General features: G+C 39.0%; 1 protein-coding gene across 1 annotated transcript in view; it reads right to left on the reverse strand.

Annotated features, from left to right (window-relative positions):
* The window catches only part of col17a1b (collagen, type XVII, alpha 1b), a 29,219-nt gene extending 17,058 nt beyond the window's left edge, over positions 1-12,161 (reverse strand). Inside the window, exons 1-13 of the mRNA XM_023426591.2 lie at positions 11,831-12,161; positions 10,473-10,537; positions 8,399-8,449; positions 8,141-8,248; positions 5,531-5,839; positions 5,334-5,390; positions 5,185-5,220; positions 5,003-5,053; positions 3,675-3,821; positions 2,433-3,170; positions 1,798-1,881; positions 1,612-1,674; positions 1,358-1,516 (exon numbers count right to left, since the gene is read on the reverse strand). Of these exons, the coding sequence (XP_023282359.1) occupies positions 1,358-1,516; positions 1,612-1,674; positions 1,798-1,881; positions 2,433-3,170; positions 3,675-3,821; positions 5,003-5,053; positions 5,185-5,220; positions 5,334-5,390; positions 5,531-5,839; positions 8,141-8,248; positions 8,399-8,449; positions 10,473-10,527 (1,858 nt within the window). The 5' untranslated portion in view covers positions 10,528-10,537; positions 11,831-12,161. The remainder of the gene's footprint in view (positions 1-1,357; positions 1,517-1,611; positions 1,675-1,797; positions 1,882-2,432; positions 3,171-3,674; positions 3,822-5,002; positions 5,054-5,184; positions 5,221-5,333; positions 5,391-5,530; positions 5,840-8,140; positions 8,249-8,398; positions 8,450-10,472; positions 10,538-11,830) is intronic.
* Positions 12,162-15,963: the final 3,802 nt, after the last annotated feature.

Raw genomic sequence — 15,963 nt, forward strand, 5'->3', positions numbered from 1 at the left:
ATTGGTATTAATGTAAGTTTCGATAAGATGCCATTTCTGTTTGATTGGTGTTAAGGTTTATTAGAATTTATTTAATATATATTTTTGCGTCCATAATAACATTTACCATTCCATTTTTCATAATTGTTTAGAAAGTGGTTTAAATTACAGTTAATATATATTTTATAAGATGTTCTAAGTCTTGTTCATTACTGAGAAGGTTTAATAATAATTTTGTTTAATTTGGAGAGTGTATCTGAAGGAGTGTGATTTCCGGTTGACCTCTAGGTGATCACGGGGGAAAAAAGTTGGTTGGGAGATGCGCATGTGACGGATCGCGTTGAGCTCCAGTGAGAGACGCCATGGACTATTAAATCTTTACCGAGTATTTCTGTTACGCTATAACTGTGGACTATTTGCTAGTTAACTCACCTTATGGTGTAAGTTATGTTAACTGTGTGACTGTTATCGGCCGAAGAGGTATGTTTTTTTTCTCTCTGGAGTGAGCTAGCTTGATTAGCAGAGCTGCCGCCATTGTGAGAGACAATCGCCTTCTTCACCTGCACGGACGAGAGTGGAGGAGCTACGGTAGGACGGAGCTTCCGCAGTCGTCGCGGACACTTTGCTCGACGCTGAGGACGGTCTATTATCAGACAGGGTGTTTTTCCGGTTATGTTGTTCCTGCTGTCGCCGCTGCGGACTGAGATGAGCGTGACCTCAGGTGTTTTCTTCATACGTGGTAAGATTCATACTCAATCCATGCAACTGTTTGTTTCTCCACGAGCCCCACCATTAAGCGCGCCAACGAACCTTAATGCAAGCTTGTTGAAACCAGACTAAACAGACTAAAACTACCCGGGTCCTTTTGTTTTTGTTTTTTATTAAAGTTTTTCATGTCGGGTTTGTGTGTGACAGGTGGGATACCTGCAATCAGTTAATACAAAGTTTAAACTGCAGAAATGTGTTAGTGTTTTTTCACAGTATATGCTGAATAATAGATAATTAACATATTTCTGTAGTAACATCACCTTGGGTTATTAAAGCTAAGATTGTTCCTTTAGCTTCTCAGTAATTAGAGAGAGAGAGAGAGAGCGTGAGAATCATACTTTACCCTAGACGTGTTTATTCAATGAGATGTCTCTTTCACCATTTTAGTAATACTTTATTATGTTCTGGATAAAATGTTCTTCACAATACGAGCCGGTGGTGAAAGCCTTACATACTTAAAGTAGATGTTGATACACCAATTGGTAATCCAGCCTTGGTTCATGGGAATTTTGGGATCCAACATTAGGTCCAGAAAAATTTGAGAAACTCTTTAAAGGTGAGAGAAAAATTCATTGTTTTTCCAGAAGGGGGACGTGAATATTTGACTCACCTCCTCCTAAAACACCGCTGGTGGTGGTGGTGAACTGCTTCCCGCTGTCTTTAGCCAAGATGAGCGTCTCCGTGTCCCTCTTGGCTTGGACATTCTCCTTGTCAGAGATCAAGAACTTATAGTCTTTCTTATATGTTTCATCAGTTTGGGATCTAGTGGCTGGCAACAACAAGAAAGACAGGAATTGATATAACATTTAAATTACTTTAGGTTACTTCTTCTCAGATGAGAGGGGATTTCACCTGTGGACTTACTTGTAGAGACTCCAGTGCTGACGACACCACCGCTATTGGACACGTTCTTCTGAACACCATAACCTGTAACACGCACACAGATTAACACTGATGTAAGCAAGGCACTATTTTGTATATTATACTTTGTACAAAATATTTGATTGTGTCAAAATATTGTGGAAACTGTCAGAAAACACACTGCTGTACCTCCTAAGTTAGCATTTATGTTGGCTCCACTGGTGGTGAGCACACTACCAGAGGTGGGCGCCAGGTTATTCTGAAAGCCATAAACTGTAAAACAGAGAGCACAATTTGAGTTGGTTAAATAACATGAAATCATAAAATAACACATTTGTCCAAATATTCATAAAACAAGAAAAAATAGAAAAGAAGCAAAACAACAAAACATAGATTTAATCTCACGTTGGACATGACTAAAATTCATAATTAAATAAAACAAACCATAAAAACATAAAACAAATAAGGTGTTCTACATTAAATTGTGGAATGGCTCAGGATTAAAATGCTATCAGTGAATATAACTATATTAATTTACAAATTATTAAGTCTATAACCGTTTTATCGTAGTGAAAACTGCAAACTGCTTATTATTTTTGTCTAAATTTAGATGTGATAACCATAATGTGTTGATTTCAAATAAAAGATTAATTAAAAAGTGACAATCTTGACTTTTATGTAACTACTAAATAGTTACCAGAGTGTGCTTATATTGTATTTTATGCGTAACTATGTCCATTTACCGTATATAATATAGCACATTACAAACAAAACCACATTTCACCTGCAGGTAACAGGTAACATTCAAGGGAGGCTGGTCTCACCTGACAGGGCCGAGGGTGAGGTGGGGGCGACCAGAGAGGTTCCTCCTGACATGTTGTTGCTGACCTGGTACGTGTAGCTGCTGGTGTTGCCAGTGACCGCCGTGGTGGAGGAGGAGGGCAGCGTGGAGGTGGACCAAGCGAAAGTTGGAAGTGTTGCGTCCAGCGTGTCATACTGGCCAGATCTCATGGTGTCGTACTGGCCTGATCTCATGGTGTCGTACTGGCCAGATCTCATGGTGTCGTACTGGCCTGATCTCATGGTGTCATACTGGCCTGATCTCACACTGGTATCATACTGTCCTGATCTCACACTGGTATCATACTGTCCTGATTTCAGAGTGACATCATACTGGCCTGATTTTACACCAGTATCGTATTGCCCTGTTTTCAGACCGATATCATACTGTCCTGACTTCAGACTGGTATCATACTGTCCTGATTTCAGACCGATATCATACTGTCCTGACTTCAGACCGGTATCATACTGTCCTGATTTCAGAGTGACATCATACTGGCCAGATTTTACACCAGTATCAAACTGTCCTGATTTCAGACTGGTCTCATACTGGCCTGATTTCATACCAGTGTCATACTGTCTTGATATCAGAGTGACATCATATTGGCCTGATTTTACGCCAGTATCAATACCCCCAGATTCCAGACTGGTATCATACAGGCCTGACGCATCAATGGTGTGGAATCCACCTGATTTCACACCAGAGCCAAATGAAGTTGAAACTGCAGGAGAGAAAAGACACAGACAAAAATCAAGAAAATTGAAAAAAAAAAGTACCCTGGTATCTCTCAAAAACACAGGAGGGAATGCAACAACATTTCACACAGTTTTTAAAGTATTTCAAGGAATCGGACGTGACAGATCTTCTTGCTTGATTTATTTAACATTAACCAAAATTTAAAAAAATTGAATTAGATTATCCCATATTATATATTATGTGTATTGATGTAATTTTCTATTATTTTATACTTTTTGACACACCAGTATTTTCCTCGTGTTTTCCAAAATGAGCAAAGAGATACTGTGTGTCATTTTAATCGTGCAGCATATAAAATATGCTTTGATCAAGTCTTTCACGATTCAGGAAATACTGTAACTGTACTGTCAACCAAACGTCACAAAGGATTTATGTAACATGAGAAGCTCAAACCGAGGCCATGTTGAACCATAAATCTTTGGGAGGGAGCCATAGTGTCTGTGCATGTGACTCTGGTGGGGGTATATACCCGACTGTGTGGCCACAGAGACGGTCTTGGCTTCCACGCTGGCCTTTTTAGGGACAGGCAGGGTGATGGAGGCGGTGGAGGAGCGAGTGGGGCTGACGCTGCTTGAACGTCCCTTCAGCAGCTTCTTCACGTCGTCCAGCTCCGTCCCTGCAGAACCACAGTGATACAAACAAATGTCATATAAGTATTCATTTTAGTGCTCGAGTTCAGTCTTAAAGTATCTGAGTACACATACTAAAGTACTGTACTTCAGTAAAGAATTTGAGGTATTTCTAATTTCATGCTAATGCTACTCAGGTTTTTACTCAGTCACATTTATTTGACAGATATACTGCCCCACAGCTGTAACTACAGAAGCAGTGATGGCGTCAAAAAGGGGCTCAAAGTTTTCAGGGTGAACAGCAAACTGTAAAGTTGCTCAGACACAGTACTACATCACAGTATGGGGAAATAATAGGGCAAATAATTAAATGGGCATATACCAACAAAATGTGTTCTCTGTTTTAATTAGATTGCTTAAGAAAATTAACTTAATTTTGATTTACAGTCCATATATAGCATATATCGCTCTTGTGCTTTATGTCCTGTCTGAGTACAATTGATATTTATATTAAAATCAACATAATACATTCATTAACAATTCAACAACAGCATTTGAGTAAAAGTACTTAATGAAATTCCACTTCTGGTTTTTACGTTGGGTTTTTCTTCAGTTAACATACAAAAATATTTTCCACCACTGCTTAAAGTACAAACAAATGCAACATGGCAATCTGAGACTGAGCTGAGGTGCGGTTAAGGTGGCACAGAATGACTAACCGTCAAAAAATGTGGATTAAATAACAGCAGTTTTGCACTTGAATCAGCAGGGGGAGCAATCAGCGTCTGTAAAAGTATAACTCTCCATTGTTTCTCTCCAAAACGTGAGGTGCTGTAAACAGTGACTCATGTGTGCCATTGTTGCCACCACAGTTCTGCCCCTTAACTTTTTTTCTCCCACGTGAACAAACCACAATGCAAACAAACCCGTGATCCTCACTGTTTAAATCTCACCCTTTTCTTTGGCTGATGTATACCTTCTGTCTGGGGGGCTGCACATGTGTTACTAATTGAGATTTCATGGCCATAAACATACATGTGGGAAGTGGAAGAGAAGGAATGTCTTGTACATGACATACTGAAAACTTGCACACTACTCTAAAGTGACCCTGCAGCAAAAATGTGTCTCTGTCCAAGTGGTTCTCTGAATGAACAATCTCAAATAAAGATGCTTTGTTGCTTTCTGAGGAATTGCATAACCGACAGCAAATGAATCCAAGTGGTCTTACATCTGCAAGCAGTGGGAGAGGCACTTTGTAGTCTGGCTCTGATCTCGCTCTCTGGGAAAAAAAATCACAACACACAATGGACAAAGGAATCCTGATTTAATAAAATGTAAGCCAGGACAATTTAGAGTCAGATGGTGTACAAATAATGAGGAGAGGGAGTGGCAAAAACTTTTATTGAATACCTCTGCTCTCGCTCCTCCCTCTTGTGGTGCTGGAGCCTGAAAAGAAAAAAAGAAAACATAAAAACACAGACACTTCTTGAGGATAAAGCTGGAAAAATACTGTGCAGCCATGAAGTATATAAATCTATACAGCTGTCACTCTCACTTACAGTAGTTTCCATAATCTTTTCGTGTAAATTCTGGAGAGGAATTAGCACTAGAACTTCCTACAAGAAAAAACACAATAGTTTAGCAGAAATGGAAACAGCACCCTTGTGCCCAACAGTTTCCTTCTCTTTATTAAGCTTCTGTTTCAGGCCCCCCTGATGCCCACTGTGCTGTGCCTGTGTTATTAACAGGATCTCACCGTCATAACCCCCTGAACGGCTGGATATGTTCTTCCTCTCCCGGAAAGCTGGCGACAGGCCTCCTGATGAGCCAGCAGTCTGCCCTCTCCTGGCACCACCCGACGAGCTGGACCTGACCTTTGACACCGAGCTCACGAAATAACTGCCTCCGCCCAATCCTCCTCCTCCTCCTCCTCCTCCTCCTCCTCCACTTCTGTACCCGTCACCGTCTATGAAGCTCCCCCCTCCATCGCCTCCCCCTGAGGAGTCTCCTCCTAGGTAAACTCCTGAGGAGGAGCTGTAGTTGCTGGTGTTTACACCTACAGAGGCTGGAGGGATGATACACACAAGTTAATTTGGGATTTCCAGCAAGTGTGTCATCTCTACAGCATGACTACACAAACAGGAATATGCCTGAGTCACATGAAAGTCCCCTGGATGTAATAGTAGAATGTAGCTACGTATTTTTACTCAAGTACAAAGTTGAGATATTTACTTTAGATGAGTATTTTGTGATCAGTGGAAATACTCAGATACTTTATTTAGGTAAAAGTACCAATACCATGATGTAAAAATACTCTTGTTACAAGTAAAAGTCCTGCATTAAATAGATTACTTCAGTAAAATTTACTTAAAGTATCAAAAGTAAAAGTACTTGACTCCTGTGACTGATAGATTATCATATCTGACATTATAAGATTGTTAAAACTGGTGCATTAATGTTTAAGCAGCTTCTTTTGAATCTTTTTTTGTATGAAATATTTTTCAATTTGATCTCGAATAGTTACTAACATGAAACCTTGCGAGCGGTTAAGAACTGTTCACAACTCATAGACAAATGAAATTATACACATCTCCTTTTTTAAGGGGATTTGTATAGCATTTTAGAAGCTTGAAAGGTAACTCCATCTGTCAGATAAATGTGGAGTAAAAGTATGACGTAACAGAAAATAAAAATACTTAAGTAAAGTACGAGAACCTTAGAACTGTATTCAAGTGCAGAATTTAGGTAAATATATTTTCCACCACTGCTATTTCATGCTATTTTATACTTCTACTTATTACATTTCAGAGGTAAATATTGTTTATTAATTTATCATACCAAACATATGATGAGAATATAATTCATTACCTAACCAACAATATACAAAGTAGTTTAAATATGTGGTAAAGCTAATTCTTGGAATGTCCCGGGAAGGTCAGCGTACTTTAGTGCCGATTACAGGGAAAGTATAGACACCGTTCTGAGACAGGTATTTATGTTTAATTACTTGTCGGGTTTCTAAACAGTCATGGATTCGCAGAGGGATTCTTGTTGGTTTATTATTGGAAACATAACTCACCATAAACAGTGTGATGGACTGCATGCTTAGCTGCTGACAAGTTTAATGTCTGTATGTTCGGCCGACCTGGTTACTACAGGACTTTTATGTTCTGCAGGCTACACCAGCAGTTCACTTGAATTCATTAACTGGATGTGCACCAATTCTCTGCTGTGTATATAATCAGTAACAAACGACATAGTTCTTCCCAGGAACACTCAGATGAATTAAAGGTGCACTTCAGTTCCTTTCAATAGGAAAAATTACAGGACGATATTAGTTGTGGTGGAGTAAGTATTCAGATCCTTTACTTCAGTAAAAGTACTAATGCCACACTATATAATTCTTCAGTTCAGGTCTTTTACTTGTAATGGAGTAGTTGTAAAGTATAATCAGGAAGTATCAAAAGTAGTCAATGCAGAAGAGCAGCCCCTGTATGTTTTATCCTATTGTTATTATATTATCATTACTCAATTATTAATGTGTAAACGGCATTTACCGTCAGCTCATTTTTAACTATTTTATATAGGGCTACAATTCATGGTTGTTTTCATTGTGCATTACTGTGCTGATTATTCTCCTGCTTAGTCCATGAACTGCACTGATCGTCAACGTGAATAAATGTGTGAGAAATGACCATCAGCGCTCAGAGACATCTTTGATTTGTTTTGTCTGACAGTCCAAATTTCAACATTAATCAGTTTACTGTCATTTGATTTTTTTAAAATTTTTTTTGGATTTTGATTTTTTTTTGCCTGAAAAATTAGTTAAATGAACAATTAATTAGCAATTGCTGAATGAAATTGTCTATGAATTGTTTAGTAGTTCTTTGAGTGGAACAGACATATAAAGTCTCTTAAGTTCTAGTAAATACTTGAGTACATGAACATGACTTTACAGTACAGTACTCGAGTAAGTATGTATTTAGTTACATTTCACCTCTGCAAATTAAAACGGCTCCATCTCGACCAGCTACAACAGTGAAACACTACTTGCTTCAGTAAGTGTAATAGTATATTATTGTGTAGCACTGGCATGGTCCATTTTTCTGTTTTGAATACTTTTACTTTTGATTCTTCAAGAATATTTGTTTCATAATGTACTTTTGCTTCACTAATATTTTCAGTGAAGGACTTTTACCTGGCGTCTCTGAAAAAATGCAAGTGTGGGGAAACAAACCCAGAAATCAGAAGTAGTTTTAGTTTCTTTCCAAAAATGTAAAATGCAACGCTCAGCATCTTAAAACTTGTCCAAACACAAATGCACAACTTCCTCATTTCGGCCCATGAAGCGGAAATTTGCTCTCACATGAAGAGAAATAAGTTCCACTGCTGTTCTGGGTTAAGACATTCTTCTCCAAGCCCAGCCCTCCAGCACCGCTGGACATATTCCTGTGATTTGATCCGCTGGTTCCCTCTAGCAACGACAAGACACACAGCAAAACAAGGAGAAGCTGTTACTCATCGGGTACTTCCTTCAGAGACGCTGGGCTGTAATTACTGTATTATGATTTTAGTTTACTGTCAATAATTAAAGCGAGCATGAGTGGGGGAAAGAGGCACTCACTTGGTGGTAGAGAAGTCAGTCTGGTCGTCGTGGTTACGGTTTCTGTCACAACTGATAAAAAGACAGAAAATAATCACTTTACACACCATGCAGTTTGAGTTTTACTCCTGCATGTCATTCAGACTTCTATATGTTGATCCCTGTTGGCAGGGGCTGACTGGGGTGTTGAGTGACTGGCATGGTGATGATTTTTCTTTACAGAGCTGAACAAATGTGACTTTGATTGATAGACAGTGTTAATAATGCTTTATATATCAGTTATAATCCATTAATGAGAACTCCATTATCAGGTTCTTTATCCTTTTCGGCAGGACGGTCGCTCTGTCTTCGCAGCTCTTCAGTTCATCAGGGAAACCTTCCAATTAGTGGTTTACAACTTATTAACATTTATCAGTGCAGACTAAGTATTTATTAATGCATCATTAACTGTATCTCCTCCTGTGGGCGCAAATCATGTCTTTGTTTAGTCTGTCAAAGTTCAGGTTTATTTGGAAATTCTAATAAATTTGGGTAAGAAAAAAAATATATACTAAATTATCAAAACAAACAACTGTCTGACATGTCTGTCTTTTCTGGGGGAATTGTTGATTCTTCTTAGCACAAGACACACTTCGCGCAATTTCCCAGAGCTTTCATCCAGATCTGAAGCCCTTCATCCGCAGACAGTCTGCTCAGTTGTCATGGAGATGGTTTAGTTGTTGTCATGAAACTTAAATGTCGAAAAATGCCTAAACCATCTCCATGAACGCTGTGGAGCATTTCCAGTAAGTTGTTCTTTGTGGTAAGACTTTTAAGACTTTAAGACTTTTTTGTAGCTCTACTGTTGCTAAGGTCAATAAGGAACCTTAAAGCTCAATTTGTTTTTGTTTTTTTGGAATTAACCCTTGACATTTGTGTTGTTGACTTTAATAGAGAAAAAAATGTGCTTTTATGGCGGTAAAGTGATTTGACAAAACTCTCCAAATCTATGCCTGTGCCTCGTCTCATGACGCACATCGTTGGTGTTTGTGAAATACTAACGTACAGGGTGAAATTAAGGAAATAAAAAGTTTGTGTAAAACCGGTCATTAATCATAAACTGGAGACAGATAAATTTCATCGCTCTCCTTCCACTAAGAGACATATTTTGCTCCAACGGCAGCCTGCTGAGGTTTCCTGGATTCAGTTATAGATAATGTAAATTCCATTTCAATTTCATCCTGCCTCAACGCTCCTCCTCACCTCCTCCTTCCTTTTAGGGACTTCTGTCTGTTGCAGGGCCAAGGCTAAACACTAACAGTGATCATGCTTTGGCTGCTGTTGCTCTGTGACTTTGGAAGAGTGAAGGAGAAGCTAAATCAGTGCATAAGACGCATCTTAAAACTTTGTTGGGACTAAACCACATTATCTTGTCTGTCTCTTGTTTTTTTCTCTTTCTTTTCTCTTTTCTGTGAAGCACTTTGTAACCACTGCTTGGAAAAGTGCTACATAAATAAAGCTGACTAACTTTCACTTAGTCTAAAACAAGAGGACAGGATGGCTGATTATACGTTTCTCTAGGTTAGTATCAAACATGTAATCAGGCGTTCCTTGACCTCTCCATCCTTCTGCGTGTCAAAAGTCGTTAGGCCCAGATGAGCTGTCTGTTTACATTCAGTTATGACTACTGGAGGAGACCCAGAGGATGACTTACTCCCTGAGAAATGGGACCCGAGACCAGTGAAGGCATGCCGTGATGTTAGTGATAGAAAGCCCCCAAGAAAGAGAGACAGAAGCATCACCAGAGAAAAGGATGTAATGGAAATCTAAAAGTGTTTGCGGTCTTTGAACACAGATTTTCTCTACACCAGTCTGCCATTAACCTTTCAAATGAGAAATCATAGTTTTATATATCTTGCCACAATGAGGTCTGTGGAAATGGGACATTGTTTTTGGAAAAGACACAACCATAAATGAAAGTCATCTCCAAGTATCTTCAGAAATCTACAGCTGAGAGTGTTGTGAATTTGGAGAACCGGCCCTTTAACTCGTCCTTTTATGGTGGCTTTGTTTATTGCTGGTATTAAAACCTCATAAATAAATTGAGAAATCTCACCCCTTTCTCCTGACAAGCCTCCAGAGAAGTCCATCTGTCCTGTTAACTCGTCCATCCCATCTTATCTGGTGAGATGATGATAAAATGTTGACCATGGTTGTGCATATATATACTGTGCCAACTGTTGTTTAAAGTCAGTTTATCCTTTGGCTTGTATCTGTGGTTAAATGGCATTTTAACAAACATTTGATGGGAAAAGGGCAAAAATGTCAGAGGAGATGCCAGGAATTATTTGGGTTAAAGACCAAACCACTTTTGTCTGATGTTTACTGCATCAATTTGAAGTTTAATGCCACTGGAGACAGGAACATTTCATAATATCAGTCCCATGACTCTAAAAACCACAATCTAATATTCAGTAGAACAACCTGCTTTTAATGAACTTGATTAAGACAGAAATTCCACAGGAGGCCCAATTACATTCAGCTTTCAAATAATCAGTATCTAAAAATTTTCTAGACACATTTAAATCTCATGTGAAAAGTCAATATCACAAGAAAGGCCTCAGTAACTATAAAGCATCATCTATAGATTTCAACAGACTTTGTCTTTGAGTCTTTGAAGACCAAACTAACAAAAGAACAAAAGACGCCAGTGGATCAGTGCACAGCTCTGAAAGACCATCCACTCACCACACCCTGCCAGCCAAGGACATTTAACTGCACATGCTTCATGTACAGCACGCTTTAGTACACTTTTAACCAAACAAACAAACAAAAAAAGAACAAACGCCAGAAGATGGTATTTTTCCCTCTTTGCCTACACCCTGGGATGCTCTAATCACAATTTCTAGCCTGTAAATTGCAACAATCATTAAAGTTTTTCAGTTTCTTCATTTTCCTAAGTAAATCCACAGCTTGCACACACAAAGCTCACTGTTAGAGCCTGTGACTGATCTTAACAGCACTGTCACATAAAGTAGCTGATGCTAAAGCTAGGCCAGGTCCTTGAATATATTTAGAAGGATGTAAATAGCGCAGCAAAAATACCTGTAAAACTATCCTGAGATCGCTGTAACAGACTATAGATAACACCAGAAGAAAAATGATCCCAAAAACCTCCCTACTGGGTTTTACAGACAACTAAGAAGTTGCCTACTTGTAATGTTTTATAGGAATTGTCTAAAGTATATATAGTGGACTTTGCGCAATTCCATCCTATTAAGCCAATAAATCTGCAGCCCGAATCGCAGCCTGACAGCCCATCACCAAACTCCCAGAGCGCAGTTGTTAGTGCTGAGATGCAACAGCCAAGTGGGAAGAAACACCCGCAACATCCAGCATAAACAACTTTACAGATAAATAAATAAGTAAATATAGAAAGTTTCCAGGTTATTCCATAGTAGTTGCAATCCATACCTTTAGCCAGCTCGAACAACAATGAAGCAAATCCCGACTCCTCTCAAGACCAACCGACTGATCACGTCCACGGGGGGAAACACGCGTTTAAGAGGACGCGCCGGGGTGGGATGTTCTTCTTAAAGTCCTCGTTCCTTTTGTGCCTTTTCCTTCAACTTTCCCAGGCAAGTCAAAACAGAGATTTGGGCACCGGTCCCAGCCGCGCCCATTAGCGCTGGAGCTTGGCAGGCAGGTGTAGTAGACGGCACGAAAAGCTGAATTTGAAAAAGAAAAAAAAAAAAAAGCAGCGCCTCAGGGAACCAATTATCTTGTCAGAGACAGATAGTCGACTGTGTAAAAGTAAAGTGATGAACTCCTCCTCCTCCTCCTGCTGCTGCTGCTACTTTAATCACCACTTTTCCAAACTGGCAAACTTATGGAAGGAGGTGGAAAAGGAGTGTTTTGGGAGGTGGGATTGTTTCTCTTTGTTCTTTTTCTTTTTCTTTTTTTTTTTCTTTTTTTTTTGGGATTGTAGGAGTGAAACCATTTCAGGGTCTGCTGATAGACTGTGTGCAGTAAATCAATCCTGTTGCAGCTGGAGCACATCTGGTGCACACATTGGAAGTAGAAACGGAACATTTTGCCTATATGGTTTCAGCCACTGTGTTATTACATAACCAAACAGTATTTTTGCTGCATATACAGCAGTGTGCAAGTCTCAGTACGCTTGACAACGTGACTTAAACTGACTGTGATCTTTGCCCAAAACGCTGTTCTGCATGTTTGTGCAGCTGTTGAAGGATCCATCTCTGTTTTTCTTGTATACTACTGAGATTAGGAATTCTAAGTATGATTATCTTTACAAGATGCAGAATCAGACTGTTTCCACCATAAGCACTCTCCCATATGGGAGAATATAAGAGCTGTTTTTAACTGTGTGATCATAATAAAAGTTCCCCATCCATTCATTTGCATTTATGCAATTTTGAGCCAAATTAGATGCTTTATTTCTCCACTAGCAGCCACAAGCGCCAGTAGGATCCCTCACCCACCACGCCCTGTGTAGACATCCACCCACCCTGCATGACTCACAGCGAGCATGACTCCAATCTGCACAAATGATGGAAAACAAATGGCCCCAAGGACAGTGTAACAGAGGAGGAGTTGCTGAACTCACATCAATGTGCAAGATTGAATAATGCCAAACCTAACAGAAAGGGGCTGGTTTAAAACACCACATTCCAGCAGGATGAAAAAAGCAGAAAGGAGTTAACTGGCCTGTGCAGCCTCTTTGGATAAAACACAGTTGTGTTTTTGCTGAGGATAACAGCTTTCCAGATAAGGGGTCAGTATTTCTCTGGTGCAAGAGAGCAGTTGATTCAGGAGAGACCAAATTAGGTGTAGAGCAAGTTCAAACGGGGAGCATTACATAGCAAAGAACTTCATCATTTGAGGTTGTTCAAGATAATGTGACATGTACACCCTGATGAGTCACTGTGAAAGTGAATCTTGACAGTCAAGTGTTGTAAAGGAGCCACCAGTTTTCCTCACCACACAACTGATGGGATAGATAAGTTATAATTGTTTTTCCTCATAACTGTGGGTTATGTAGGAATCTCTGCACTTGCAGTTTTTTTTTATAGTGTCTCCTGAAATCTCCTGCAGGGCACAGTGTCTCTCCAATCAGGCAGCATTTGTTTATTGTTAATTCTGAAAGACAACTGACAGGAAAACACCACAGAGTGGCTCGACTTTGAACAGTTACGTTTGACGTTTTTACATTTTTAGGGTGAAAAGGTGAGGTTCGCCTTTTCATGGATGTAACGTTTTGTTCTAAGTTAAGCTGCTAAACCTGTAAAATCTCTTCTCAGAAAGAACAGCAGAAAGTAAATTCCAGGAGGGCAGTTTGCCGGACAAAGGAGGGGCAGACTGCACTGGTATCTGTGTATTTATTTACCTGGATACTTGGCTTTCCAGTGATGGAAAGTGATAAAGGCAAATTTTAAAAGGGTGTGTAAACATCTATTTAAACATTCTTTCAGTTATTGTAAATTCTCACTTGAAATAGTCGAGTAGAAAATTCAAAACTCCATAAAATTTGCATAGTGATACGATTTCTCATTTTGTTGTCTGGCTTACAGTTTACCAGGGTCATTATCCACTGATTTTCATATTAATTATTTGGACTTCCGTTTTGATAATAAATTACTTTTACAAGAAAAAACATCAAACATTTCTTGGTTACAGATTCTAAGCTATGAGGATTTTCTGCTTTTATTTTTTTTATGAAACTGAAAATTAATCTTTAGGTATTAAATGTGTTATTTCTGACAGGAATGAAAGTTTTGATTTAAGTGGTCAACATACAGTATTTCATAATTACTTCACTCTTTAAACGCGAAAGAAAACACATCTCTCACTCAGGGGGATATTCAGAAATGATGTGCAATAACAGTACCGCAATCATCCAACTAGCACAACAATCAGTGGGCTACAGGTCAAACTGCCGTTTCCAAAGCACTGCATTATTGTAAGCTATAGTCCTGTTTCATATTTTGATATGTGACTCAGAACTGCGCAGATGTAAATAATAAAAGTTTGAAGTTAGCTTCAGTTTCAGTGTCCTTGAATTGCACATGCTATTACAAAATGTCTGCTGTGAAAAAGGCCTGTTACAACCACCACAAAGAAACAACATTAACTAAGGCAGGTTCTATTTTATTAGGTGATATTTGTGGTCATGTTTTCGAAGATGGGCCCTGTGTCAAACTCTAATTTACAGATGTTTATCACGCTGCCATTTAGAAACCATGTTATGTATTATGTAAACCTGGAAATAAGGAAGCGCATTCAGACGAGACTGTCACCATATAAAAGGGAACTCTCCAACACAGAGACAGCAGATAACACATAGTGTCGACTGGAAAAACTAAAATAACCTACTAACACAAAACACTCTCACTCACAAAATCATGTGACACCACTGTAGTAAATCACATCTCCAAGAATCTGTTGATTTAATACTGAATTTAAGACAATCAGTGCCTCTTCCTGACAACACATTCCTCAACTACATGAGCTACGCATATTATATCAAAAGGTATAATAGTGTCTTACTGCTGAACCATACTGTATGTGCGTCTTGAGAGGAATTAATCCACAATGCACACACATGACCTGAGGCTGTATGCGTGCCCGCCATGCACACCTGCATTTGATGTAATCTGGCACCCTCACTCAGTCTCACATAGTCTCTAAACCAAAACTATCGCTACAGGCACTTAATGTATAAAGCTGAGGAGCGAGCACAACATTTCAACTATTCAAAAGTTTAAATACAAAAAACAAAGAAAAAAGTCGCCTGACTCACATATAGTAATTATCTTCAACCCTCAGCCCTGTAAGATTCATCATGTAAAAAATAAAAAATTCCCCAATCCCCTAGGGTGTGTAATATCAGTCTGCCAAGTACTGATGTTCAAGCCTAGGCAGGATCACGTTTTAATTCACACCTTTCTCCTCGCGGCAACGAAAAGACATAGTTAAAAGAAACCTGTAGGATATCAGCACAAGTCTCAAAACAATCTTAAACTAACAATGAACACGTCACTCGGAGTCCTTCAATAGAGATGAATCAGCTCTAACTGAATCACAATATGACTCGACCCTAGTGACAAGGGTAACCAAGTAACACTGCTTCAACACTGAACATGTTTATAAGCCCACAAAGAAATCACTTGTACTTGTTTACTTCCTTTGAGTACTTTATTTGTGAAACAGCACAGCTGGATCAGTGTTTGTCCTTTTAATCCCATTAGAGCATCCTACCCAAAAAAGCCTGCTCTGTTCTTTGTTCTCTAAAAAATAGTCTTATTTTAATTTAATAAAAATAGTAAGCCTATTATTATTTTACTCAGTTGTATTGTAATAAGCTCATTGTTTGTATCTGTGGTGTCTTAACTATTGAAATAACTTCAGAAGAAATTGTTTTGTTCTATCACTAAAGTCATTTGTATGTATAACTATAACTATAATTCATTTTAAACTTGTGGTTTTGTGGCACAACCTAGCGGGCTTAAACAACTACAGCTCCCAAGATTCTCTTCGGCGATGCGTCATTTACATCTGTCCAATCGCTGATTTTGGAGGTAAAA

This window comes from Seriola lalandi, unplaced genomic scaffold, assembly GCF_002814215.2.
Source record: "Seriola lalandi dorsalis isolate HSWRI2012SDOR001 ecotype SW California unplaced genomic scaffold, Sedor1 jcf7180002054832, whole genome shotgun sequence".
Taxonomy (NCBI): Eukaryota; Metazoa; Chordata; class Actinopteri; order Carangiformes; family Carangidae; genus Seriola; species Seriola lalandi.